At 40.7% G+C, this 24,853-nt stretch overlaps 1 protein-coding gene across 1 annotated transcript in view; it reads left to right on the top strand.

Annotated features, from left to right (window-relative positions):
• The window catches only part of LOC309509726 (cadherin-7), a 159,194-nt gene that overhangs the window by 56,321 nt on the left and 78,020 nt on the right, over positions 1-24,853 (top strand). Inside the window, exon 4 of the mRNA XM_082184550.1 lies at positions 20,001-20,168. Within this exon, the coding sequence (XP_082040676.1) occupies positions 20,001-20,168 (168 nt within the window). The remainder of the gene's footprint in view (positions 1-20,000; positions 20,169-24,853) is intronic.

The following is a 24,853-nucleotide window of genomic DNA, read 5'->3' as shown; positions in this document are numbered from 1 at the left end:
GCCATGCAGCTCAAGTTCAAAATGTTAACCTTGAGACAATCGTGCCACAGATCAGGTCCGAGGACTGGTTTGTCACGATAGACCTCAAGGACGCATATTTCCATCCGTCCGTGTCATTGGAAGTTCCTGAGGTTTGCTTTCGGGGGCAAAGCATACCAATATCGAGTTCTTCCATTCGGCCTGGCTTTATCACCCCGCACTTTCACCAAATGCGTGGATGCAGCTCTGGCGCCTCTGCGCCTCCGGGGTATTCGCATCACGAACTACATCGACGATTGGTTGATTTTAGCTCAGTCGCATTAGATGGCGGTTCAACATCGAGATGTTGTTCTCGCCCATATGAAAGAGTTGGGGTTACGGCTGAACGCCAAGAAGAGTGTGCTTTCTCCATTTTAGAGGACCACTTTTTTAGGTGTGGTTTGGGATTCAGTGTCGATGCAGGCGCGCCTGTCATCGCCACGCTTCGATTCCATCCTGGCAGCTGTGAGAAGTGTAAAGCTAGGCCAGCTACTCACTGTCAAACAGTTCCAGAGACTGTTGGGTCTCATGGCAGCAGCTTCCAACGGGATACCTTTTGGACTGCTGCACATGAGGCCCCTGCAGTGGTGGCTCAGGACCAGAGGGTTTTTCCCCGAGGGGCAACCCATTTCGCACAATCAAGGTCACGCGGTGATGCCTACGTGCCTTGGTTATGTGGAAGAAACCTTGGTTCCTGTCCCAGGGCCCAGTGCTGGGAGCTCCTTGTCGTCGCAAACTGCTAACGACGGATGCTTCCCTCACGGGTTGGGGAGCGATCCTGAGGGTCGCTCATCTCAAGGTCTGTGGGAAGACCATCATCGTTCCTGGCATTCTATAGCCTAGAGATGTTAGCTGTCTTCCGGGCTCTGAGGAGCTTTATCACAGGTCTCAGGGGACACCATGTGTAGTACATACGGACAACACGTCGGTAGTCGCCTATATCAAGGGGGTTTGCGCTGGCATGCCATATCCTCTTGTGGTCCCAGGGGAAGTTGCTGTCACTCAAGGCAGCCTACATCCCCGGGGTCCAGAATATAGGAGCAGACACTCTGTCGAGACAGGGGCCGAGGCCCGGGGAATGGAAGCTCCACCCCGAGGTGGTGGAGCTGATATGGAGGGACTTTGGAATATGGAAATTATAAGTTCCATAACTCTGATATGGAAATTATAAGTGGATCTGTTTGCGTCTCGAGAGACGTCTCACTGTCCACTTTGGTTCTCCTTCACGCATCCAGCTCCTCTGGGACTGGATGCTATGGTACAGACGTGGCCGAGGCCACGTCTGTACGCCTTTCCCCCAGTTGCTCTGCTCCCGGGAGTTCTGGAAAGAGTTCGCAGGGACCGGGTTTGCCTGCTTTTTATAGCCCCGCGCTGGCCGGGCAGAGTATGGTTTCCCGATCTTGTGTCCCTCCTCGACGGGCATCCTCTGGAGCTACCCGTCAGGAGGGACCTTCTGTCCCAAGCAGGGGGCTCAATATTTCACCCCCGCCCAGAACTGTGGAACCTGTGGGCTTGGCCTCTGAGGGGGCCCAGCTCATAGAGTCAGGTCTCTCAACTGAGGTTGTTGAGACCATTCTACAGTCCAAGCTCCCTCCACGAGGAAACTTTATGCCCTGAACTGAAGAGTATTCACCTCTTTGTGTAGTGACCGTCGGTTGGATCCAGTCAACTGCCCAATTGGTACAGTTCTGGAGTTCCTGCAGGACCGGTTCACTGCAGGTCTGACCCCGTCCACTTTAAAGGTTTATGTGGCGGCCGTAGGTGCTTACCACAGTCCTTTGGGTGGAATGTCTGTGGGGAAAGACCCTTTGGTATCTCGTTTCCCTCGTGGCACTTGGAGGTCCTCCTCCCTTTCGAAATCGGACCAGGAGGCGAATAATTTGCTTTGCCCTGTTCGGGCGTTAGACGCGTATGTCCACAGAGCTGCCCTGTGGCGTAAAAGTGACTTTTGCTCCCCTAACAAGGGAGGTCCAGTGTCTAAGCAAAGGATGAGCAAGTGGGTGGTTGAGACTATCTCACTGGCTTATGAGGCGGCTGGACAGCCTTCTCCTTTGGCTGTCCGGTCGCTCTCTACTAGGAGTATGGCGGCCTCTAAGGCCCTTATATCAGGAGTATCGTTACAGGACGTCTGTGATGCGGCAGGCTGGTCCTCACCGCACACCTTCGTCAGGTTCTACTCTCTGGATTTAGACTCTACTCCAGGGTCTCATGTTTGGTATAGGCGTTGGTATAGACGTTCCCATAGCGTCAGTTTTCGACGCAACGGGAGTTCCCTTGAAAGGGAACGCCTCGGTTACGACTGTAACCTCGGTTCCCTGAAGAGGGAACGAGCGTTGCGTCGCCTTGCCATATCTCCTTCATGCCTGTCAGCGCGACTTCAGACTTTACGAAGCTTTCGTTTTCTGTTTCGGGCCGGCTTTTATAGCTTCCTGGTACGTGACGTCACCCGCCTCTGACGTTCCGCCACACCATTGGACTGATTTTACATGTGCTTCAAGACGTCATCACGCAAAGCGTTCCCATAGCGTCAGTTTTCGACGCAACGGGAGTTCCCTCTTCAGGGAACCGAGGTTACAGTCGTAACCGAGGCGTTTTTAATGGTTACACCTCAAATATCTTCTTTTTTACAATCATTGGAAGCCTAAATCTAAATCTAAAATAGAATTAGTTTAATATCAAAGATCTAAAGTGTAACCTTTTGAATGTTCTGTCCTCATCGTCACTCATTAAGCAGGGCTGTTGTGTTGCGCGCGCCGTGGCTTTGCGTGAAAGATCGCTCGCTCTCGCTCTCTCTCTCTCACACACACACACACACACACACACACACACACACACACACACACACACACACACACACACACTCTCTCTCTCTCTCTTTAGCAAAAATGCATCACAGACAAATGGTTCAATATATATTCGCAAGATAATAATTTCTTAATAGCAATAATAAATAGCACGTGTAGGCTACTTTCATAATTTCTCCAGTACCGACAGCAGAACCGATAACGTCCGAGCTTAACGATCCAGCGGTCTTTCAAAATTCAGCACCGGGGCCCGTTTAATACCGGGTTTCGGTACCCATCCCTATTTACAACACAACATAATCCAAAGATACACAACAAATGACAAAAAAGCACATTATTGAACACAATGATCCAAAGACAGAGACCTTTGTGCCATTCCTAAAAATATTGTACATACCTTTCATTTCCATGGTGTTTGATTTTTCACTTTACCATGTTCATGTACAGAGACTCATGTGAATGTTGAAGTCAGCAGGACTCATCAGTGGCGCATCTGGTCCCTTAAAGGAAGATGGTAGTTTTGAGATAGGAAGGAAGGATGAAGATGGTAAGATGGCGCCGCGGATGGCTGCCTTGGTGTGGAGCTCTCCAGTTATTGTGTTGTTTTTGTTGGTTTGTTCTGCGTTTAGTCATTCTTTTCCTATCAGTTTCACCAAAGACGAACTACTGGACATTAGGAAACACACACCAGATAACTTTTTTACAGATTTTGATTACTCAGACGTTTTACTGGACATTCTCGTCGGAGGGGCAGCGGTGTTGTTCAAACGCGCGGTCAGACGCAAACGCGGGAAGCGCGCCGGCGCGCTGGTTAAACTCCGCGAGCGCGGCCTCCGCACTGCATTCCCCAGTATTCATCTTGCGAATCTCCGATCTCTTCCTAACAAAATGGACGAACTTCTTCTCATCACCCGCACTAACAAGGATTTTTTTAACTCCGCTGCTCTGTGCTTCACTGAAACCTGGCTGAGTGAAGCCATACCGGACAACGCACTACATCTGCTTCCAGCTGTTCCGAGCGGATCACATCGCGGAACTAACGGGGAAAACGGGAGGTGGTGGATTGTGTTTCTACATTAACGAAAGTTGGTGTTCAGATGTAACAACACTGAAGAAGATGTGCTCTCCTAATTTAGAGGCGCATTTCATAAACTGTAAACCTTTCTATTCGCCACGGGAGTTTTCCTCATTCATTCTCGCGAATGTTTACATTCCTCCAGACGCGTGTGTGAGCGCGGCGCTAGAACAGCAGGCTGAACATATAGCTGAAATGGAACAAAGGTACCCAGACTCTCTTTTAATCATTCTTGGGGATTTTAACAAAGCAAATCTCTCCCGTGAACTGCCAAAATACAGACAGCATGTTACATGTCCTACCAGAGACAGTAATATATTGGACCACTGTTACACCACGATAAAGAATGCGTATCACTCCATCCCACGGGCAGCTTTGGGGCTCTCTGATCACTGTTTGGTTCATCTTATACCGACCTACAGGCATAAACTGAAATCAGCTAAACCTGTAATAAGGACTGTAAAAAGATGGACCAACGAAGCAGAGCAGGATCTACAGGCCTGCTTCGATTGCACTGATTGGACTGTTTTTGAAGCTGCAGCCACCGATCTGGATGAGCTCACAGATACTGTAACATCATATATCAGTTTCTGTGAGGATACATGCATTCCTACCAGGACATTCTTATCATTCACTAATGATAAACCATGGTTTACTGGGAAACTCAAACAGCTTTGTCATGCCAAAGAGGATGCTTACAGAAGTGGGGATAAAATCTTGTATAACCAGGCCAGAAACAGACTGACAAAGGAGATCAGAGTTGCTAAAAGAAGCTACTCTGAAAAGCTGAAAAGCCAGTTTTCAGCCAACGACCCGGCATCAGTCTGGAGAGGCCTGAGGAACATCACCAACTACAAAACACCATCCCCCCCCATCTGTGGAGAATCAACAACTGGCTGACACTCTCAATGCATTCTATTGCAGGTTTGAGAAGCCCAGACTCACACCTCACACCCGCTCTGATGTGCACTTCACACATCCACCATCACCTCCTGCAACCCCTCTCCTCCCCCTTCTGCCATCCAACCTGAGCTTAAGGTCTGTGTGGAGGACGTGAGCCGAGTCTTCAAAAAACAGAAGACTAGGAAAGCTTCAGGCCCAGACGGCATCTCATCTGCTTGTCTAAAAGCCTGCGCTGACCAACTGGCCCCAGTCTTCACGCAGATCTTCAACAGATCATTGGAGCAGTGTGAAGTTCCCTGCTGCTTCAAACGCTCCACTATCATTCCGGTTCCCAAAAAAACTAAAATCACTGGACTTAATGACTACAGACCTGTCGCTCTCACGTCTGTGGTCATGAAGTCGTTTGAAAGACTGGTGTTGGCCTATCTGAAGGACATCACTGGACCCCTGCTGGATCCCTTTCAGTTTGCTTACAGAGCAAACAGGTCTGTGGATGATGCAGTCAACATGGGACTGCACTATATCCTGCAACATCTTGACAGACCTGGGACTTATGCACGGATCTTATTTGTGGACTTCAGTTCGGCCTTCAATACCATCATCCCTGATCTTCTCACAGCCAAACTGACTCAGCTCTCCATGCCATCCTCAATCTGTCAGTGGATCTCCAGCTTCCTGACGGACCGGCAGCAGCTAGTGAGACTGGGGAAACTCACATCCAGGACCCTCACCATCAGCACTGGCGCCCCCCAAGGGTGTGTTCTCTCCCCACTGCTCTTCTCCCTGTACACTAATGACTGCACTTCTAAAGACCCCTCTGTCAAGCTCCTGAAAAACATCCAAAATGGTGACGAGTCCGCTTACAGACTGGGGGTTGAACAGCTGGCTATCTGGTGCAGCTATAACAACCTTGAGCTGAACACGCTCAAAACAGTGGAGATGATTGTGGACTTCAGGAGAAAATCCCCAGCACTCCCCCCTCTCACCATCATGAACAGCACTGTGGAAGCAGTGGAGTCATTTAGGTTCCTGGGCTCTACCATCTCTCAGGACCTGAAGTGGGCAAATCACATTGACTCCATTGTGAAAAAGGCCCAGCAGAGACTGTACTTCCTTCGCCAGCTGAAGAAGTTCAATCTGCCACAGGAGCTGCTGATCCAGTTCTACTCAGCCATCATTGAGTCTGTTTTAAGCACTGCCATCACTGTCTGGTTTGGTTCAGCAACCAAATCGGACATCAGGAGACTACAACGGCCAGTCCGGACTGCAGAGAGGATTATTGGTGCCCCCCTGCCAACCCTCCAGGACCTGTACTCTTCCAGAGTGAGGAAGAGAGCAGGTAAAATCATCACAGACTCCACCCACCCTGGACACCCCCTTTTGAACTGTTACGTCAGGACGGCGACACAGATCACTGGCCACAAGAACATCCAGGCACAGGAACAGTTTCTTTCCACAGGCCATTTCCCTTCTGAACACTTAACATGCCCCCCAAAGCATATGCCTGTAAGTGCAATACTCCCACTGTCTAGTGCAATATTCTCTAACTCAGGTGATATTTATATTTATATTATTCATACTACTCAATATACTGTAAATATGTTCATAATCTGTAAATGTTTATTTGGACAAAACCAAACTGTGACCCTACTTTTTTACTTTTATACTATTTTTATTTATTTTTAATATATTTTATTCTTAGAATTTGTATTACTATGTTTCTTGTTGTATTTGTATTTGTATTTGTATATGTGCACTGGAAGCTTCAGTACAAAGATAAATTCCTTGTGGGTGCAAGCACTAAAGCACTGGCAATAAAGCTCATTCTGATTCTGATTCTGATTCTGAAAAAAAAAAGAAACAACTGTGAACATGCTGATATCAAGAGAAAATAGGCTGCACGATTTTGGAAATACATTTTAGATTTTTCTGTATACAGTATATAAGAGTTCGGTTCAATGGAGGGAAAGGCAAAACAAAAATGTAGTAGGCAATTTTTTTTATTGTGCATGCTGTACCACCAAAGGAAAATAAATGTCTTAAGCCTTGTATTTTTTAAAGAAGTTTTATTAATAAAGTAAAGGCATACAACCAGTTTATTTGTAATGCATTGACAATAGTTTTCTACAATTAATAAAAAGATAAAAAGACCTTGAGATATGTTTGGTAATTGTACCTTAATGAATGTAAAATTATTTTGCTATATTTCAGATCAATATATTTGTTTTCCTTAAAATTTTAATTAACACTAACTTTATTCTCATCTGAATTATAAATAATTTATTTCTATATAAAATAATACTACCATTAAAAACACATTTGATTTTCTTTTTTAATCAATGTAGAACGTGTAACTTAAAAATAAACAGATTAGTGCTCTGTTTGAGGACAAGAAATGAAAACCAATGCAATATGATGAATGTCCAAAAGATGGCACCGACAGACTGTTTTTAAATGGGGTTGGATAAATATTTTTTGCTTTTAAACAGTGTGTGTGTGTGTGTGTGTGTGTGTGTGTGTGTGTGTGTGTGTGTGTGTGTGTGTGTGTGTGTGTGTGTGTGATTTTGGTTGGGGGACAGTTGTAGGTTACAGTTTGACTAGAGTTTACAGTTTGACAAAAGCACAATGTTGTGTTTTATTGCGAGTGTACACAAATATAAGTAAACACTTTGCAGTTTGAATGATGTTCTGTATGAAAAAAATGACGGAGTATGTTTTTATGTTTCCACTGTTCAATCGCACCCCGCGCCTCTCTCTCTCTCTCTCTCTCTCTCTCTCTCTCTCTCTCTCTCTCTCTCTCTCTCTCTCTCTCTCTCTCTCACACACACACACACAAACATTTTTAAAACATTATAATATTCACCATATTAAAGTAAACACTCATACTAGCCAACATTAATATCATGCTTTGTTTTATTATCGAACATAAAAACATCATTGTGCACATGTATTTATACATTTTATGTTTTTACTCCAATCTCATTTCATAACGTACATTTTAGTCTGGCACCAGTTTAACTAGTAGCTACAATGTAAAGTTCATATAACAATAACAAGCTGACTATTATGAGTGGGAATTTCTTACCTTAAAACCTTTCTTATCTTCAAATCACATTCTTCTAATTCTTCTGAGGTAAATCCAAAGTAGACAGCACAGCACAGACACAACATGTCTTCCAAACTCGATGAAAATCAGAAGACTGATCAAGTCTAATGCCTTTAGAGGTAATGAGATCGTTTACAGGCCAGCTATCCTTCACGTGGACTATTTGCATGTGAACAGCTCTTGTGCGCATGGGACACGCTTGAGAAACTGTACATCTCTTTACTTTCATACGGATTGCTTAAGCAGAGAATAATCATTTTTGAGATGATTTACATCATTTAAAAATAGAGATTTCAAGCTTTGTAAAGACATATGTCTCATGTCTGTGTGGCAAACATTCCCTGAGTTACAGATCATTTTCTGTCGCATTTCAGAATGAACTTTACATTGAGAGAGACGGCAGAACACGTATCATGTTTATTTTCTCTATTTTACGAAAAACACAACATTTTGTTTTTATTATGAGTGTACACAAATAAAAAAGACATTTAACAGTTTTGAATGATGTATAACACTTGCCTGTATGACAAAAAAATTTATTGACAAAAGTTATTTGAGTCTCTTTCGCACTGATTAGAAAAAAAGCGATTTAAACTGATTTAAACAGAGTGTATCTGCTTCCCGGACAATGTTAGGAAGATTGTTCCAAAGTTTTGGTGCTAAATAGGAGAAGGATCTACCGCCAGCAGACGATTTTGATATTCTAGGTATTATCAACTGGCCGGAATTTTGAGATCGCAATAGACGTGAAGGACTATAATGCGTTAAGAGCTCGCTCAAGTACTGCGGAGCTAAACCATTTAGTGCTTTGTAAGTAATCAGCAATATTTCAAAATGTATGCGATGTTTAATAGGGAGCCAATGCAGTGTTGACAGAACCGGGCTAATATGCTCATACTTCCTGGTTCTGGTAAGAACTCGAGTTGCTGCGTTTTGGACCAGCTGTAGTTTGTTTATTAAGCGTGCAGGGAAACCACCCAGTAGAGCATTACAATAATCTAGCATTGAGGTCATGAACGCGTGAAATAACCGCTCCGCATCAGATATTGAGAGCATATAATTTAAACATCTTTTATGGAAAAATGTGTTTTTACAAATACGAAACAAATCTGGCTTTCAAATAAAAGATTGGTATCAAAGCGGGAAAAAACATTCCATCTTATGTCCTGTTTTTGGTTCGTTTAGATGTCTCTGGTCCATGTTGCGTTTATACTTCAGTCGAGCCGCACTTGAGTTAGTTTGAAAGGGTTTTGGAATCTTCTCAGGGGTCTTGGTCTGCTTGTTTGGTGGCACCAGGGTTCAGATGGCAGCGTTCTCACGTGTTCAAATGAACCGCACTAGGCAAGGCAAGGCAAGTTTATTTATATAGCACATTTCATACACAATGGCAATTCAAAGTGCTTTACATAGAAGAAATTAAAATAATAAAAAGAAATAAGAATAATTAAAACAGTTTAGAAAAATAAAATGTAATACAGTACAGTACAGTTGGACGAACAGTGACACAGTGCTCATTCAGTAAATGCATAGCTAAACAGAAGTGTTTTGAGTCTGGATTTGAATGTGACTACTGTAGGAGCACATCTGATCTCTTCTGGAAGCTGGTTCAGCATAATAGCTAAAAGCAGACTCACCATGCTTAGAGTGAACCCTTGGTATTTCTAGATGATATGATCCTAATGATCTGAGTGATCTGTTGGGTTTATATTCAGTGAGCATATCTGCAATGTATTGAGGTCCTAGGCCATTGAATGACTTATATACCAGTAATAATACTTTAAAATCAATCCTAAATCTAACTGGGAGCCAGTGTAAAGACCTGAGGACTGGTGTGATATGTTCATATTTTCTGGTTCTGCTCAGAATCCTAGCGGCAGCGTTCTGTATGAGCTGCAACTGTCTTATGGTCTTTTTGGGAAGGCCAGTGAGGAGTCCATTACAATAATCCACCCTGCTGGTGATGAAAGCATGCACAAGTTTCTCTAAGTCTTGTCTGGAAACAAAGCATCTAATTCTTGCAATATTTTTCAGATGATAGTATGCTGATTTAGTTATTGCTTTGACATGACTACTGAAACTAAGGTCTGACTCTAGTGTCACACCAAGATTCCTGACTTGATGTTTAGTTGTTTGACCCCTAGAGTGAAGGTATGCGTTCACCTTGAGAACTTCATCTTTGTTTCCAAACGCAATAACTTCAGTTTTATCTTTGTTTAACTGAAGAAAGTTTTGGCACATCCAACTGTTGACTTCATCAATGCATCGGCACAGGGAGTCAATGGGGCTGTAATCGCTAGGCGATAGGGCTAAGTACAGCTGTGTGTCGTCTGCATAGCTGTGGTAAGCAATTTGGTTCTTTCTCATTATTTGGCTCATTGGGAGCATTGCACTAACAGAACAATCGCACCAGAGTTCGTTTTAATCAAACCAAACCTGCCGTAAGTGAACACCTTTTGGTTTAATAAGTAATTTTGAGGGAGCAAATGGCTCGATTTGCATTGGCACCACTTTGTGTTTTGCGTGTGAATGAGGAGCTCATGCAAAATACAGATTCATCCAAGGAAACACACAGAAAAGATGACAGGACACACTGTTTTGCGCACATGAAACCCACAAGCCTTTAGTACATCAGGGCCATAGACTTTTAGACAGAAAATCTCTGATCCATCATGAGGCTACCATTAACTCTTAAATCAATTAGTGTCTGCTAGGAAATGTGTATCTTCATTGTATTATAAGCTGAGCTAAAATCAATAAATAGAATTCTAGTTTAATGTGCTCTGCAGTCTGCTGAATATATTCAGCGTTTCTGTCTAACCCTAAATGTGAACAAAAGTAATGGTAATCCTTGCCTTAGCAAACACTAAATCACAGAAACTGTTCACTGTGAGGGTGATTCTCTCTCTCTCTCTCTCTCTCTCTCTCTCTCTCCCTCCCTCTCTCTCTCTCTCCCTCTCTCTCTCTCTCTCTCTCTCTCTCTCTCTCTCTCCCTCCCTCTCTCTCTCTCTCCCTCTCTCTCTCTCTCTCTCTCTCTCTCTCTCTCTCTCTCTCTCCCTCCCTCTCTCCCTCTCTCTCTCTCTCTCTCTTCATACCTGCTGCAGTCTCATTACCCAGCATCCTACTGTGCTCCTGCAAAGCACTCTGGGTATGAATCTCAGACAGGAGGCTGTAGGTCTGCTTGTTAGTTTCCTCTTTCCTGAGGGGAGAGGAACGCGTCGACCTGTCTCATTATTCTCTGATGCCTGTGGTGTTAACCAACACGTGTGCATGTTATTTGCTGCTCGATCTGATGCATCTGTCATCTGTCATAAACTTTTTCTTTTTTCCTTTTGAGTTTTCTTGAGTTTTATAATGTTCCTGAGGCATGTATAGATGTGACACAAACACAGCATAATGCTTTATTAGACTGGCTTATTTTCTCTCTTTTCAGCTAACCACGGCCATACAAGCTTCATCTTGGACAGTCGAGATGTTGTGAGCCTCCACACAAACAATCACAACATCTGCGCTATTAGAATCTTGCACAATTATTTTGCACAGTTAGCTGTATATGCCATTTTGACATTAAACAGGACCTATTATAGTCTTTTCCAAACTCTTGATGATGTTCAGGCTCTACTAGAACAGGTTTTCCTGCTTGAATGTTGATTATTTTCCTCATATTCTCCATTGTTGCAGCTCCTCTCTTCCCAGTCTGTCAGTAACGCTCTGTTTACTTCCTGTCTCTATGAAGCCCCTCCTTCTGAAAAGCACACTGTGCTCTGATTGGTCGAGCGCTTCGAGTGTGTTTCGCCCCTTACCATAACCGCCAGTTTAACACACTACTAACTAACTCAACCAGGCCCCGCCCCTTTATTCTGCATATTAATTATTATAATGAGGAATTTTGTGACGTGTTCGTTCCCGGAAGAAACTCACGACTACCCTGGTAATCCAGAGTTCTCGCGAGAGCACAAGTTGAATTTGCTCAGCGAGTTTACTCTGGCGTCGAGTAATGATGCTCATTAAATATGCCCTTGTATCCGAGCTGCACCAATCACAGCGGGTTATCTGATATAGGCGGGCATATTGTAAACATTAGTAAACATTAGTAAACATTGCAAGATGACTCTGGATGAACACCAGTGAAACGGCTTTGGCCGCTACTATGAGCGAGTTAGACTTGGCTTTTTATCTAAAAGAGGAACAGAAGACGGCGCTCGAATCCTTCCTTTGCAAGATGGGTGTTTTTGCTGTTTTTCCGACCGGATACGGCGAGATTCTAATCTACCAGTGAGCTCCGCTGGTAGCTCAGCGTATGGGGCTTGTTGTGATTGGTCGTAGTGTTATCCGATTGCGTGCCGTGAGATTTTCAAATGCGTGTTTGGTGCCGCCCCTCGAGCTGGCCGAGCTTCACTAGTCGATGCCAGACCATTAATCTTCAGATTTAGCTCTGGATTTCCAGGCTAACTCAAGACTACAATGGAGGCGTTTCAGGAGTTCAGGAACACTGACACTGATATAGAGAAGAACTGGAGCTTTATTATGATCAAACAGCAACATTACACACTGAAGACAGATGAACAAAAACAGTTTTGTTCTTATAAATACAAAACATCACATAGGCATTAATTAGTCATTTAACATGCTTTATTCTCAACACAAACATTGAGTGTGTGTGTGTGTGTGTGTGTGTGTGTGTGTGTGTGTGTGTGTGTGTGTGTGTGTGTGTGTGTGTGTGTGTGTGTGTGTCAGCGAACGTTCTCTGCATGAAATCTGTCTCTGACATGGTTTCTTCTTAAAGAAACCTGGGATGTCCGGTTGCTGTGTCTGACTCTGTCCTCTTTTCATTCTCAATTCTCAAAAAGAATTCAAGGCAGGGTTAAGTCTTTAAAACAACAGGTAAAGTAATGTTTATCTATTTTCTATTTATGTGGTGGTGTGCGCTGCCGCTGAATAACACTGACAAGTCCTCTCTATTCAGTAGTCTGCCGAAGTTACGTTAGCTAATAACGTTAGCCTACTGGCGACATACAATAGCTTGATCAGTCACACACGAAAGTAATCAGACTAACATACGGTGCGATATTTCAAACTGTAATTGAGTGTGTATTTACCATAAACAGTGACGTGTCGAGGTCTCTCTCTCTCTCTCTCTCTCTCTCTCTCTCTCTCTCTCTCTCTCTCTCTCTCTCTCTCTCTCTCTCTCTCTCTCTCTGCATGCTGGGAGTGAGTGGGCGGAGCGTGGTGAGTGTGGATGTGAGTGGTTGCCGACTGTGGCCGGTGAGAGTGCTTTTTTCCAAACTTTTTCCTTTTTTCTTGTAAGTGTTTTGTTTGTATTTGTGTTTTGTTTGTGTTTTTGTGAGGATAGTCTGCTTCCAGCATTTTTGCTGGGAAGCATGGCGACTCCAAACACAATGGCTTTTGAAAATTTAACTCGGCGGCATGGAGTAAAAATTGATTCAAACGCTAAAGTGGAAGATGTTTGTTTGGCTGTAGGAGACGTTGTGGGTCATGAAAACATTGTGTCCGCTTCGCAAATGAATAATGCGTTTGTGCTTTTCTTTAGCACTATTGAGAAGGCGAATGAAATAGTGCAAAATGGTGTTGTAATCAAAGGTTCACTCACGCCGGTGTTTCCTCTGAGCACTCCCGCCAAGAAAATAGCAGAGCAGAGAGTGCTGTGGGGCTGAGTACATTATCTTCTGTGCTTGTAGAACAAGACAGAGAAATTGTAAAGGAAAATCTGAGATTGAATGACTGTGGATTGGATATGGAAGTTGAATCAACTTTCAAAACTCCAATTAAAAGAAGAAAGAGTCGAAACGATAAAACCAGTAAACAAATCCAAATAAATTACGCTGCTGAAGATGAAATCATAGCTTCTGACGATGATGATTCTGACTCTTGCGTTTCTGTGTGTTTAGAGTTTTCTGCTTGTTCTCAAAATGAAGCAGTAAATGTTTTGTACAAAGCTGAAGACATTCGTTTTTTCTTCAGGAAACGAAAGGGTTAAAAGGCGTGCAAACTGAGGATTATTTTCCTAATAGTGCACAGTTTGTGCAGGACACCAGATATTTGATAAAAGAAGGGGCTTTCGTAGATCTTGAAGTGTATCGTTTACGGAAATTTGTAAACAAGTTAAAAAAACTAAATCCTAGAGATGATAAGAATGCCATGGTTTAAATCCCTAAGCTTGTTTTTTTTTACCATATGCATAATCTCTGTCTTTTCCCATTTGAGTTTCTTGTTGAACCTAAATAAAACTATGAGTCAGCTAAAATTTGGAACTCTCAATTTAAATGGAGCTAGAGATGTTCGTAAAAGGATGATGTTGTATGAATATATAAATCAGAAGTCTGTTGATGTCATGTTTATACAAGAAACGCATAGTGATCAAAGAAATGAGGTGGACTGGAAAAGAGAGTGGGGAGGTCAACTTTTTCTTAGTCACAAATCCTCTGTAAGTGGAGGTGTTGCAATTTTATTTTCTAAAAATATGACTCCAGTATCTTTTGAATCTGTTGAAATTGAAAAAGGTCGCTTTTTAAAAGTTATTGTTAAATTTGAAAAAATTGTTATGGTTTTTTTAAATATCTATGCTCCTAATAGTGGAGTGGAAAGAGTTTTGTTCTTAAATCTAGTCAACACTACTCTGAAAAGCCTAAATACAGATGATTTCTTAGTTTTAGGGGGAGATTTTAACTGTACCAAGAATGATAAAGTAGACCGAAATCATTTAGAACCGCATGTTGCATCTCAAAGAGTTATTAAGCAACTTGTTCAAACTTTTGATCTCTGTGATATATGGAGAAAAATGCATAAAAAATTAAGGCAATACACATGGGTTCATTGTAAAGATAATTCATTGTCTTTGGCACGTCTTGATCGGTTTTACAGTTTTAAGCACCAGTTCAATATTTTTCAATCTTGTCAAATTAATCCTGTAGGATTTTCAGATCACAGTCAAGTCAAGTCAAGTTTATTTGTATAGCGCTTTTCACAATACAGATTGTATCAAAGCAGCTTCACAGTATTAAATTAAAATAATACAACAAAGTTTGTTTCAAGAGGAATTTATTGATTGATAAAATTAAATTAAATATCCCCAAAATATCCCCAACTGAGCAAGCCAAAGGCTTGAACAGTGCGGTTCTTTGTTCTGTATTAGTAAGTTGTGTGAAGTCAAGCAGTGCCTATTGGCATTTTAATATGTCTTTGCTTGATGATAACCATTTTAAAGATTCCTTTACTTTTTTCTGGGATGTTTTTAAACAACAAAAGTATTTATATAGCTCTTTACAACAGTGGTGGGATTGCGGGAAAATACAAATTAAAAACTTCTGCCAGCAATACACTCTTAATGTTACAAGAGAAATAACTCGATCATTGAATACTTTAGAGGCTGAGATAGTTGATTTGTACAGTTTGTCTGCATCTACAGGCAAAAAAGAACACATGTAAGCTCTGACATCGAAGAAAACTTTATTGGCAAACCTGTTGGACATTAAGGCACAGGGAGTGCTGGTTCGCTCACGTTTCCAGAATATTACACAAATGGATGCACCTTCTAAATTTTTTCTTCATGGAGAAAAAAAATAGTCAAAGCAGAATAATTCATTCCTTGGTCTCTGATACAAGACAGGAATTAACTAAGACTTCTGAGATAAGGGAAGTTGCTGTACAGTTTTATAAAAAATTATATACAGCTGATCTGATAAATGAAAAGATGACTATTAGTAGTTTTTTTGAAGGTCTACCAAAACTTGATGAAGAGAGCAATGAAAGTTTGCAACTACCTCTGACAGAGCAAGAACTTTATACAGCAATGATGGGCATGGAGAATGGGAAATCTCCCGGGATTGATGGGTTACCCATTGAATTTTATAAAACTTTTTGACCCATTTTAAGAGAAGATCTCTTAGTAGTGTTTGATGAAAGCCTTACTAATGGGGTTCTTCCCTTAGTTGCAGAAGGGCAGTTATTACTTTATTGCCCAAAAAAGGTGATCTTCAAAATATAAAAAATTGGAGGCCTGTTTCTCTCCTGTGTTCAGAGTATAAAATCCTATCTAAAACATTAGCTACAAGATTGAGTAAAGTAATAGGGAAGGTGATACACTACGATCAAACATATTGTGTACCAAATAGATCGATTTTTGATAATATCACTTTAATTAGAGATGTTTTAGAAGTTTCAAAGTTGTTTGGTATAAGTATTGGCCTTATTTCTCTAGACCAAGAGAAGGCATTTGATCGGGTAGAACACCTTTATTTGTGGCATACTTTACAAGCTTTTGGTTTTAATTCACATTTTATTGATATGATTAAAACAATGTATTGTGATATTGAGAGTGTGATTAAAATTAATGGCAGTTTGTGTGCTCCCTTTAATTTACAGAGAGTGGTTCGACAAGGTTGTGCCATGTCTGGGCTGTTATATGTGCTGGCTATAGAACCACTGTTGTCCATGTTAAGAAATAAGTTAAAGGGTTTAACATTGCCACAGTGTAACAATGCTTTCCATTTATCTGCATATGCTGATGACGTTATTGCTTTTATAAATGATGGTGATGATGTTGAAATGTTACAACAGATTGTTAATGATTTTAAGGATATTTCATCAGCAATTGTAAATTGGGGGAAAAGTGATGCTTTATTGATTGGAAAATTGGAAGGAGGAAATCCCATTCTACCAGGAGGCTTATTATGGAAAAAAGATGGGTTGAAGTATCTTGGTGTTTTCTTAGGCAATGAAGCCTTCATGCAGAAGAACTGGGAAGGAATGGCAGACAAAGTAACTGGACGTTTGAAAAAATGGAAATGGTTGCTTCCTCAGCTGTCTTTTAACCCTTGTGTGGTGTTCATATTTTTGTTACTCAGCCAGTGTTCGTGGGTCTGGTGGACCCGCTGCATTTTTGGGTTTTTAATTCAACACAATCAAAAATGTTATGTTAAAATACTCAACAGATGTTTACTTCATCCCAATTACAAGCAATATAAACAGCACATATAGTTAATATTTTCTCTTTACCTTTGTTAGATCACATTTAAGAATTGCAACCTTGTGTGGGAATGGTAGGAGTAGAAACACAAAACTCACTCTTGCACTCTTTCACACTTACACACAATCTCTCTCACACACACACTCATGCACACACATACACACACCCACAACACACACACAGACACACACAAAACACACACACACACACACACACACACACACACACACACACACACACACACACACACACACACACACACACATACACATGCAAACACACACACACACACACACACACACACACACACACACACACACACACACACACACACACACACACACACACACACACACACACACACACACACACACTCACTTGGATATGTGGTGTACGGTCACTCTCCATAGGCATAATGGTTTTTCTAATGTACAAACTGTATAATCTATCCCCCTACACTAACCCTACCCCTAAACCTACCAATCACAGAAAACTTTTGGCATTTTTTGCATTTCAAAAAACACCATTTAGTATGTTTTAGTATGAGGACACAGATGTCGTCATAAATCATGTTTACGTTGTAATACCCATGTCATTATACACATTTGTGTCCTCATAAACCATATACAAGAACATACACACAATAACAGCAGGCCCTGACAGGAGGAGGACAGAGTAAAGGTACACAGGACCTACAATTTCCACACTTTTATTAGCCCCGGGTCCAGTGGACCCGAACATCCTGTGTGTAATATAAATGTGTAGGGGGGGGTGTACAGTGTGTTTTCATTGAAAATGTGTTCTGATATATATTCCTCACAGAAAATGAGCCAAGGCCAATGAGTCTCAGTTTGAAAAAATAATTAATTGTATCATTTTTCTTTTGATAAAAAATGAAAACGGGTCCAACAGACCCGAACACCATACAAGGGTTAAAGGACGCACACTCATTATCAACAATCTCGCGGCTTCTTCCCTGTGGCATAGACTGGCATGTGTTGATCCTCCGGTTGGTCTCTTAGCAAAAATTCAATCAGAAACAGTGAACTTTTTTTAGGACAATTTGCATTGGATCCCTCAAAGCGTTTCGTTTCTGGCTAAAGAAGATGGAGGCCACGGTCTAGTGCATTTGTCAAGTAGATGTGCTGCTTATCATCTTCAGTTTTTGCAGAAGTTTATTCTAGGATCTGAAAGACTGGTATGGAGACCAGTGGCTCAATGTATTTTGCGAAGAATAAGTGGACTTGGCCTGGACAATGTTTTGTTTTTAATGACTCTAAAAAATTTGATTTTAGAGGAGTTCCTGCTTTCTATCGAAGTCTCTTTAAAATATGGAGTCTGTTTAAGCCTCAATGGATGGAACCATTAATGTCCCTGTACTGGTTACTCGAAGAGCCCATTGTGTGCGGAGCACGTTTTGATGTATCTGGTGACGAAATGCCAGGTCTTAAGGGTTTGTTGTACAGAAGTGGATCTCTACAGTTGAAACACATTATAAATAAGGCAGGTCCTGATTTTAATGATGTAAAAGCAGTTTCAGCCTTTTTAAAGGTAAAGTCTGCACGATACATTAAACGTTTTTTAGATAAACTGCAGGGGGCTTTGAATGTACAAGAAAGAATTTTACTTGATGAGTACAGTAAGAAATGCATATTTCCAGATTGTGAAGATTTTTTCCCAGATATAAGTATTGTACCTGATCTTTCTTCATTTAATGACATGAATCCCTTGTTGAAGAAGGAAATTGATGTGCAAATTGATTTCTTTGAAGTTAAAGGGAAAGCATTGTACAGAAGTATTGTGAAAGTGACGAATATTAAATGGTTAAATAGAAGTGATACTGTATGGAGAGGCACATTGGAGATAACTGAAAAAACAAAACCAGTGTGGAGGATTCTGTACAAACCTCCGTTACCTAAAAGAGTTGGAGATCTTCAATGGAGGATACTCCATGGGGCTATAGCAGTTAACTCTTTTGTGGCAATGTTGAACCCAAATGTTAGTGAGAATTGTCCTTTTTTGCAATGAAAGGGAGACTGTGTTTAATTGTTTTATGTTTTGTAACAGATGTTTTGTTTAGTCTTCTAGAGCTTCTTTTTGAATCTTTTGAGGTATGTTTTACAAAGCAGGATTTTATTCTTGGTTGTATGTATACCATTAAGAAAAAACACAAATGTCAATTGCTTAATTTTATTGTTGGTATTGCAAAATTAGCCATTTATATAACTAGGAGAAATAAAATTGAACAGAAAGGAGAACAAGAACTTGTTACAGCTTTTTAAAAAAATGGTAAAATCACGACTTGTAATTGAGTTTAATTTTTATAAACTAATGAGTACATTGAATATTTTTGAAATTGAGTGGTGCTGTGATGATGTGCTGTGTTCATTAGTTGATAATGAACTGGTTATCTAAGAAGTGTTGATGTAAGACTTTTTTATTAGATTGAAAAGTATGTGACTTGTTTTTGTGATTTTTGTAATAAAAGGATTGTTAAAATTAAAAAAATTCTCTCTCTCTCTCTCTCTCTCTCTCTCTCTCTCTCTCTCTCTCTCTCTCTCTCTCTCTCTCTCTCTCTCTCCTGTTTGAAAAACGTGGATCTGTGATTCTGCTTTGCATTCCGACTGGTTCATTACATATTACACATTACATTATTTCTATAAGCACTTGTAGTTTTACTCAAGTATATTTTTTGGTTAGTTTACCCACCTCTGGTGATTTGTACACATTATACCCATAAAACAATAATACAAATAAAAAAAACACATACGTTTTTAAAGATCTGCCAGTCAGTGGAAAGCACCTGGACCAGATTCTCAGCCAAGTTTTATAAAAACCTTCTGTAGAGAATTGTCTAAACCATATTTCAGCAATACATTTTTTTTTATTTTTTTTTTATGCATACTTAAATTTTACAAAAAAAATTGCTGGACAATATCAGTCCATTATTGGTTTATGTAGGAGCACCACAATTGTTCAAACAGCATTACAACAGAATGGCAAACACATTCACGCTGTGGTTGATTTATGTAATCAAGATATGTTTTAGATTGAAATACTTTGCACATCAGTGTATATTTCTAGAGACTAAATAAAGGCTGTTTCCCTCAGGCATTATCCGGACCGCCCTGCCCAACATGGACCGAGAGGCGCGTGACCAGTACGTGCTGATCATTCAGGCCAAGGACATGCTGGGTCAGCTGGGAGGACTGTCCGGCAGCACCTCTGTGACGGTCACACTCACGGACGTTAATGATAACCCTCCACGCTTCTCTCACAGTAAGATCAACACATGTCTGACATCCTGAGGACATCTGCTGATTGTGGAAAGTGAATATGACTCTTTAGTCACTTTAGCATTTTTCAGTGGGAAACACATGTACACGATCCATCTTAACCAGGTACCAAATGTCCTTTACTTTTCAAACTCCTACAACACTATAAATCCGCAGTCGGTGTATGAATGAGTGAGTGAATGGGTGAATGTGAGGTAATATGTAAAGCGCTTTGGTGGCCATAGGTCTGTTGAAAGCGCTATATAAATGCAGTCCATTTATGAATCAATGTAAATCTGAAAATGCAACAGAAATACTTGATAAACTGGTCGAGCTACAGCGGATAGATGTTCTAGTGCTTTGGAAAAAGTGCTTTGTGTTTAAACTGAAAGCGAGTTGTGTGACGCAACAAGTCAAGTCACTTCATTTACTGTATACAGCGCTTTTACAAACAGATTGTTTCAAAGCAGCTTTACAGAGATAATAGGACATTAATGCAACAAAGATTATGAGGGCTAATGAAAGCTGTCTCAGTACTGTGATACGGTCTAAATCCTGACGGAAAATCCTCGCAGATTCCATTTCTTTCTAAAAAGGAACATAGTTGTGAGGCCTTTTCTAATATTTTTGACAGAAAGGGTAGATTCGAGATCAGTACTAACTCTGTAGGATCAAGGCAACAATAGGATAAGCTCTTACAATAAGAAAAGCTGTCTACATTGCAAGCATGTCATTGTGGAGTCTAGTTCATCTTTATGAAAAGTAAACAGACACGCATTAACAGAATTTACGCTTTAATTGTGTTCCTAGTAAAACATATTATTCTCTATGCATTAACCAAGTAACAAAGTAACAATTGAAATGAAGTCAGTAGTTGCACATACTTGTGCTTTGTAGCACGGTACTCAAACACTGGTCATTTATCAGTATTTTCTGGGAAGACACTCCTTCTTTGTTTGCTCATTGTCGTAAAAGCCATCAGTTAAAATGTACTTTTCCCATTCACCAAGAGTAGACCAATGACAGCTGTGCTCAGGCGTTCAGTGCAGTCGAGCTCATCTAATAGAGCTAAAGGAGGCGCTCCGGGTGCAGAGTAGAGTATTCCAGATCAGATCATGACAGTCTGCAGTGTCTTCCTCCAGTTCTGTCCCGTTTCACACACAGCCGGACTCAAGCTTGTGCGCACTGGGAGTTCGAGGCCATCTTTGGGCTGTTATCTGATTTGCATAATTTGTTTAGAAAATTGGATGCTGAAACACAAATAAATGTTTAATAATTTAATAAAAAATAAAAAAATGTGATACTAACAAGTATAAATTGTACTTTTACTTGAATTGTGATACTAATTCAAGTAAAAGCAACACATCTTTTGATTAAATCTTTGTGATATTTCAGATCACAGTTGTTGTTTGCTAGTGTTGCATGTTCATCTCCTCTAATGCTTCACTGAATACTACACTGACGGCTCTACACATTAGCTAATGTTGTGTTGGGTTGGTGAGGAGTGTCTGAAATGATAACTCTGTGCTGTCTGTAATCTTTTTAAATGGCTGTTAGTAGGCGTCTTTAAACTAAAATAAACTAAATTTTAATACTTTAAACTAAATTAAAATGCTGGAGACTGACCAGTGTTAGCACACATGTCTGTGTGGATTAAACCTTTTGTGATGGGAAGAGAGAATGTCAACGGAAGCTGACCTTTACTGCTCCCGAGTCTAGTCACAATCAATAGATGATTGCAGACTTCCTAAGACCGAGTAAGTCCAACAAGCTGAACTGGCCAGATCTGACCCGTTGAAGAGAGTCTGTCTCTCCAGGAAATGTGCTACTCTCTTCTCAGGAATCTGGCTCATAGCCAGGGCCTAATTTACCTCATATTGTGACATAGAATAAATTAATTTATAATTTAAAAATAAATGTTAGGGCTCCCTAAGCCACGCACCATTGAAGACAGTATTAGCTGTGACTCGACGACAAATGCTAGACTAAGAAACTCTTCTCCGCTCCTTAAATACATAAAATATTAGCCATATAGTATTTCTTGAATAAAGAAAACGCTGTACTTGTTCAACAAACCAGTTCTTCTTTATTTACCTTTGCATTGCAAACAAGCAGAGACGCTCCACAATGTGTGCGGCGCTTCATTCACGATACACACAACTTCAGAGCTCAGCGATAGAACGGCTAACATGTTAAAGGACAAGTTCGGTATTTTACGCTTAGAGTTCTGTTTTCAGATCGTTTCCGATGAAATAGAACGGTTAAGATTGAAATTTGGACACATGCTGCTGGCCCGAGAATTTTTGGTTTCTGTGGTAGTGCCTATCACACAAACATGTCGGACAGTAACAGCGCCTATCACACAAACAATAACCAACAAGAGACTGAACAGACCGGGAGTATAAATACTCTAAACAGGTCACTAAACAGGAACAGCTGACAAGACTTAACTAATTAGAAACCATAATGACTAATGATAACTAATGGAGACAAGACAGAAACTGAACTAAACTGAACATACATGTGACAGATGGATGGAGGGATAAGAAATCACAGGGAGAAAAGAGGAGTGAAACCAAGGCAAGGATGACGGATAAGGTTTGGTCTGCTAGAAGCTTCTATTCCATGGCAAATTAAAAAGTCATTGCAGAGATTTACACGCCAGTTCTCCATGAGGGAGGCATGAACATACAGACACAGCGAGATCAGCATTCCATGATAGATCTGAGGTAAACCGGAGATCGTGTGATTAAACTGACCTGCAGATATTCTTGCCCTTATTGAAAATTCAAATAAAAAAAGGTATTGAATGTGCTTCTGAAAAGAGAAAAACTGGTTGGTAAAACTTAACAGATATTCTTCTGGATTCGTCAGCTAAATGAATGGCTGTATATAATAATGGCATTTTTTTTCCCTATATGTTTATTTTTTATTTTATTTTTTATGTTGGGTTAGGCTCATGAAAACAGACACACTTTCACCCTAAAACAAAAAGAAAGAAATAAGAAATAATATTTCGGATGAAGAAAATCATGCCTATTGTCAGGAATCAGAACAACACAAACAGGTGAAGTTTGCAATGGTGTTTACTAAGCACTGAGGAACAGTCACGGCAGGTAAGTAAACGAGGAGAGATATATGTAGATGAGTCAATGGATGAATTAGATCTGACGAAGTCTCTTATCTGTTTCAGGATGGTAGATGAATGATGGACAGTAGACGACAGACGGGCTGGAGAAGACAAGCAGATGATGACTGGAGATTCGGAGGACCGGCTGAGTAATCCAATGGACCAGGTAGGTAAACGAAGCAGGTAAGTGGTTATATCTTCGTCTCAGATTGAGTGAGTCAGAATGTCGATGGTGAATCAACGAGACATGACAACTGAGTGAGGGAACTGGTGGTGTATTTAAGTAAGTAAGTAAGTAAGTAAGCTTTATTTCTATAGCACTTTTCACAGACAATGTAGTCACAAAGTGCTTCACAGAGTTAATTAAGAAAAAATATACACATAACATAAATGCACATACAATACAAAATTACACATATACAGTATATGTGCCACAATAAAAAAGAAAACACAAAACTAGTTAAAAGCTTGTCTAAAAAGATGTGTCTTTAGGTGCTTTTTAAAAATTTCTACAGAGTCCAAAGCTCTCAAGTCTAATGGAAGAGCGTTCCAGAGCCTTGGAGCCACCACACAAAAAGCGCGGTCACCTCTCGTTTTTAAATGTGTTCTAGGAACAGTTAAAAGATCTTGACCCGAAGACCTCAAAGAACGGCCTGAAGTGTAGGCATGAAGTATATCCTGGATATACGCCGGAGCTTGATTATGCAAGGCTCTAAAAGTAATGGTTAAAATTTTAAATTGCACTCTAAAACTAACTGGAAGCCAGTGAAGAGCCTTGAGTATAGGTTTAATGTGAGATCTTCTTTTGGTCTTTGTTAAAAGTCTAGCAGCAGCATTCTGAACTACTTGCAATTTGTCCATGGAGGAATTGTTTAAACAAGTGTACAGTACATTGAAATAGTCAAGACGAGACGAAATAAAAGCATGAACAAGCATCTCCATCTCATTATTAGAAACTACAGATCTGATTTTAGCGATATTCCTGAGATGGAAAAAACAGGAACGAACCACAGATTTAACATGACTGTTAAAACACATAGATCTATCAAAAATGACACCTAGGTTTCGCACAGCATTACATTCTGAGGGTGATAGAGCCCCAATGGCCAGTTTAATCTTGGGAAAAATGTTGTCAGGAGCAAAAATCAGCACCTCAGTTTTATCTTGGTTTAGCTGCAAAGAATTGTCTGCCATCCAATTATTGATGGAGGCTAGGCAGTTATGCAACAAGGACAATTTGTCTAGCCTATCAGAGTTAAAAGAAAAATATAATTGAATATCATCTGCATAGCAGTGATATGATATTTCTCCAAAGCTACTAATAATCTTCCCAAGAGGAAGCATATACAGGCTGAACAACAGAGGGCCAAGCACAGACCCTTGGGGCACACCACAGGACAAAGGAGCAGAATCTGACATATATTTCCCTACGGACACCGAAAAACTCCTGTCGGAGAGATAGGAGGAAAACCAATTTAGAGCTGACCTAGTAATTCCCACATTTTTTTTCAGTCTATCTATCAGAGTGCAGTGATCGACAGTGTCAAACGCTGCACTGA

Source organism: Leuciscus leuciscus, assembly GCF_965113295.1.
Source record: "Leuciscus leuciscus genome assembly, chromosome: 11".
Classification (NCBI taxonomy): domain Eukaryota; kingdom Metazoa; phylum Chordata; class Actinopteri; order Cypriniformes; family Leuciscidae; genus Leuciscus; species Leuciscus leuciscus.
This window is presented reverse-complemented; position numbering and strand designations above follow the sequence as displayed.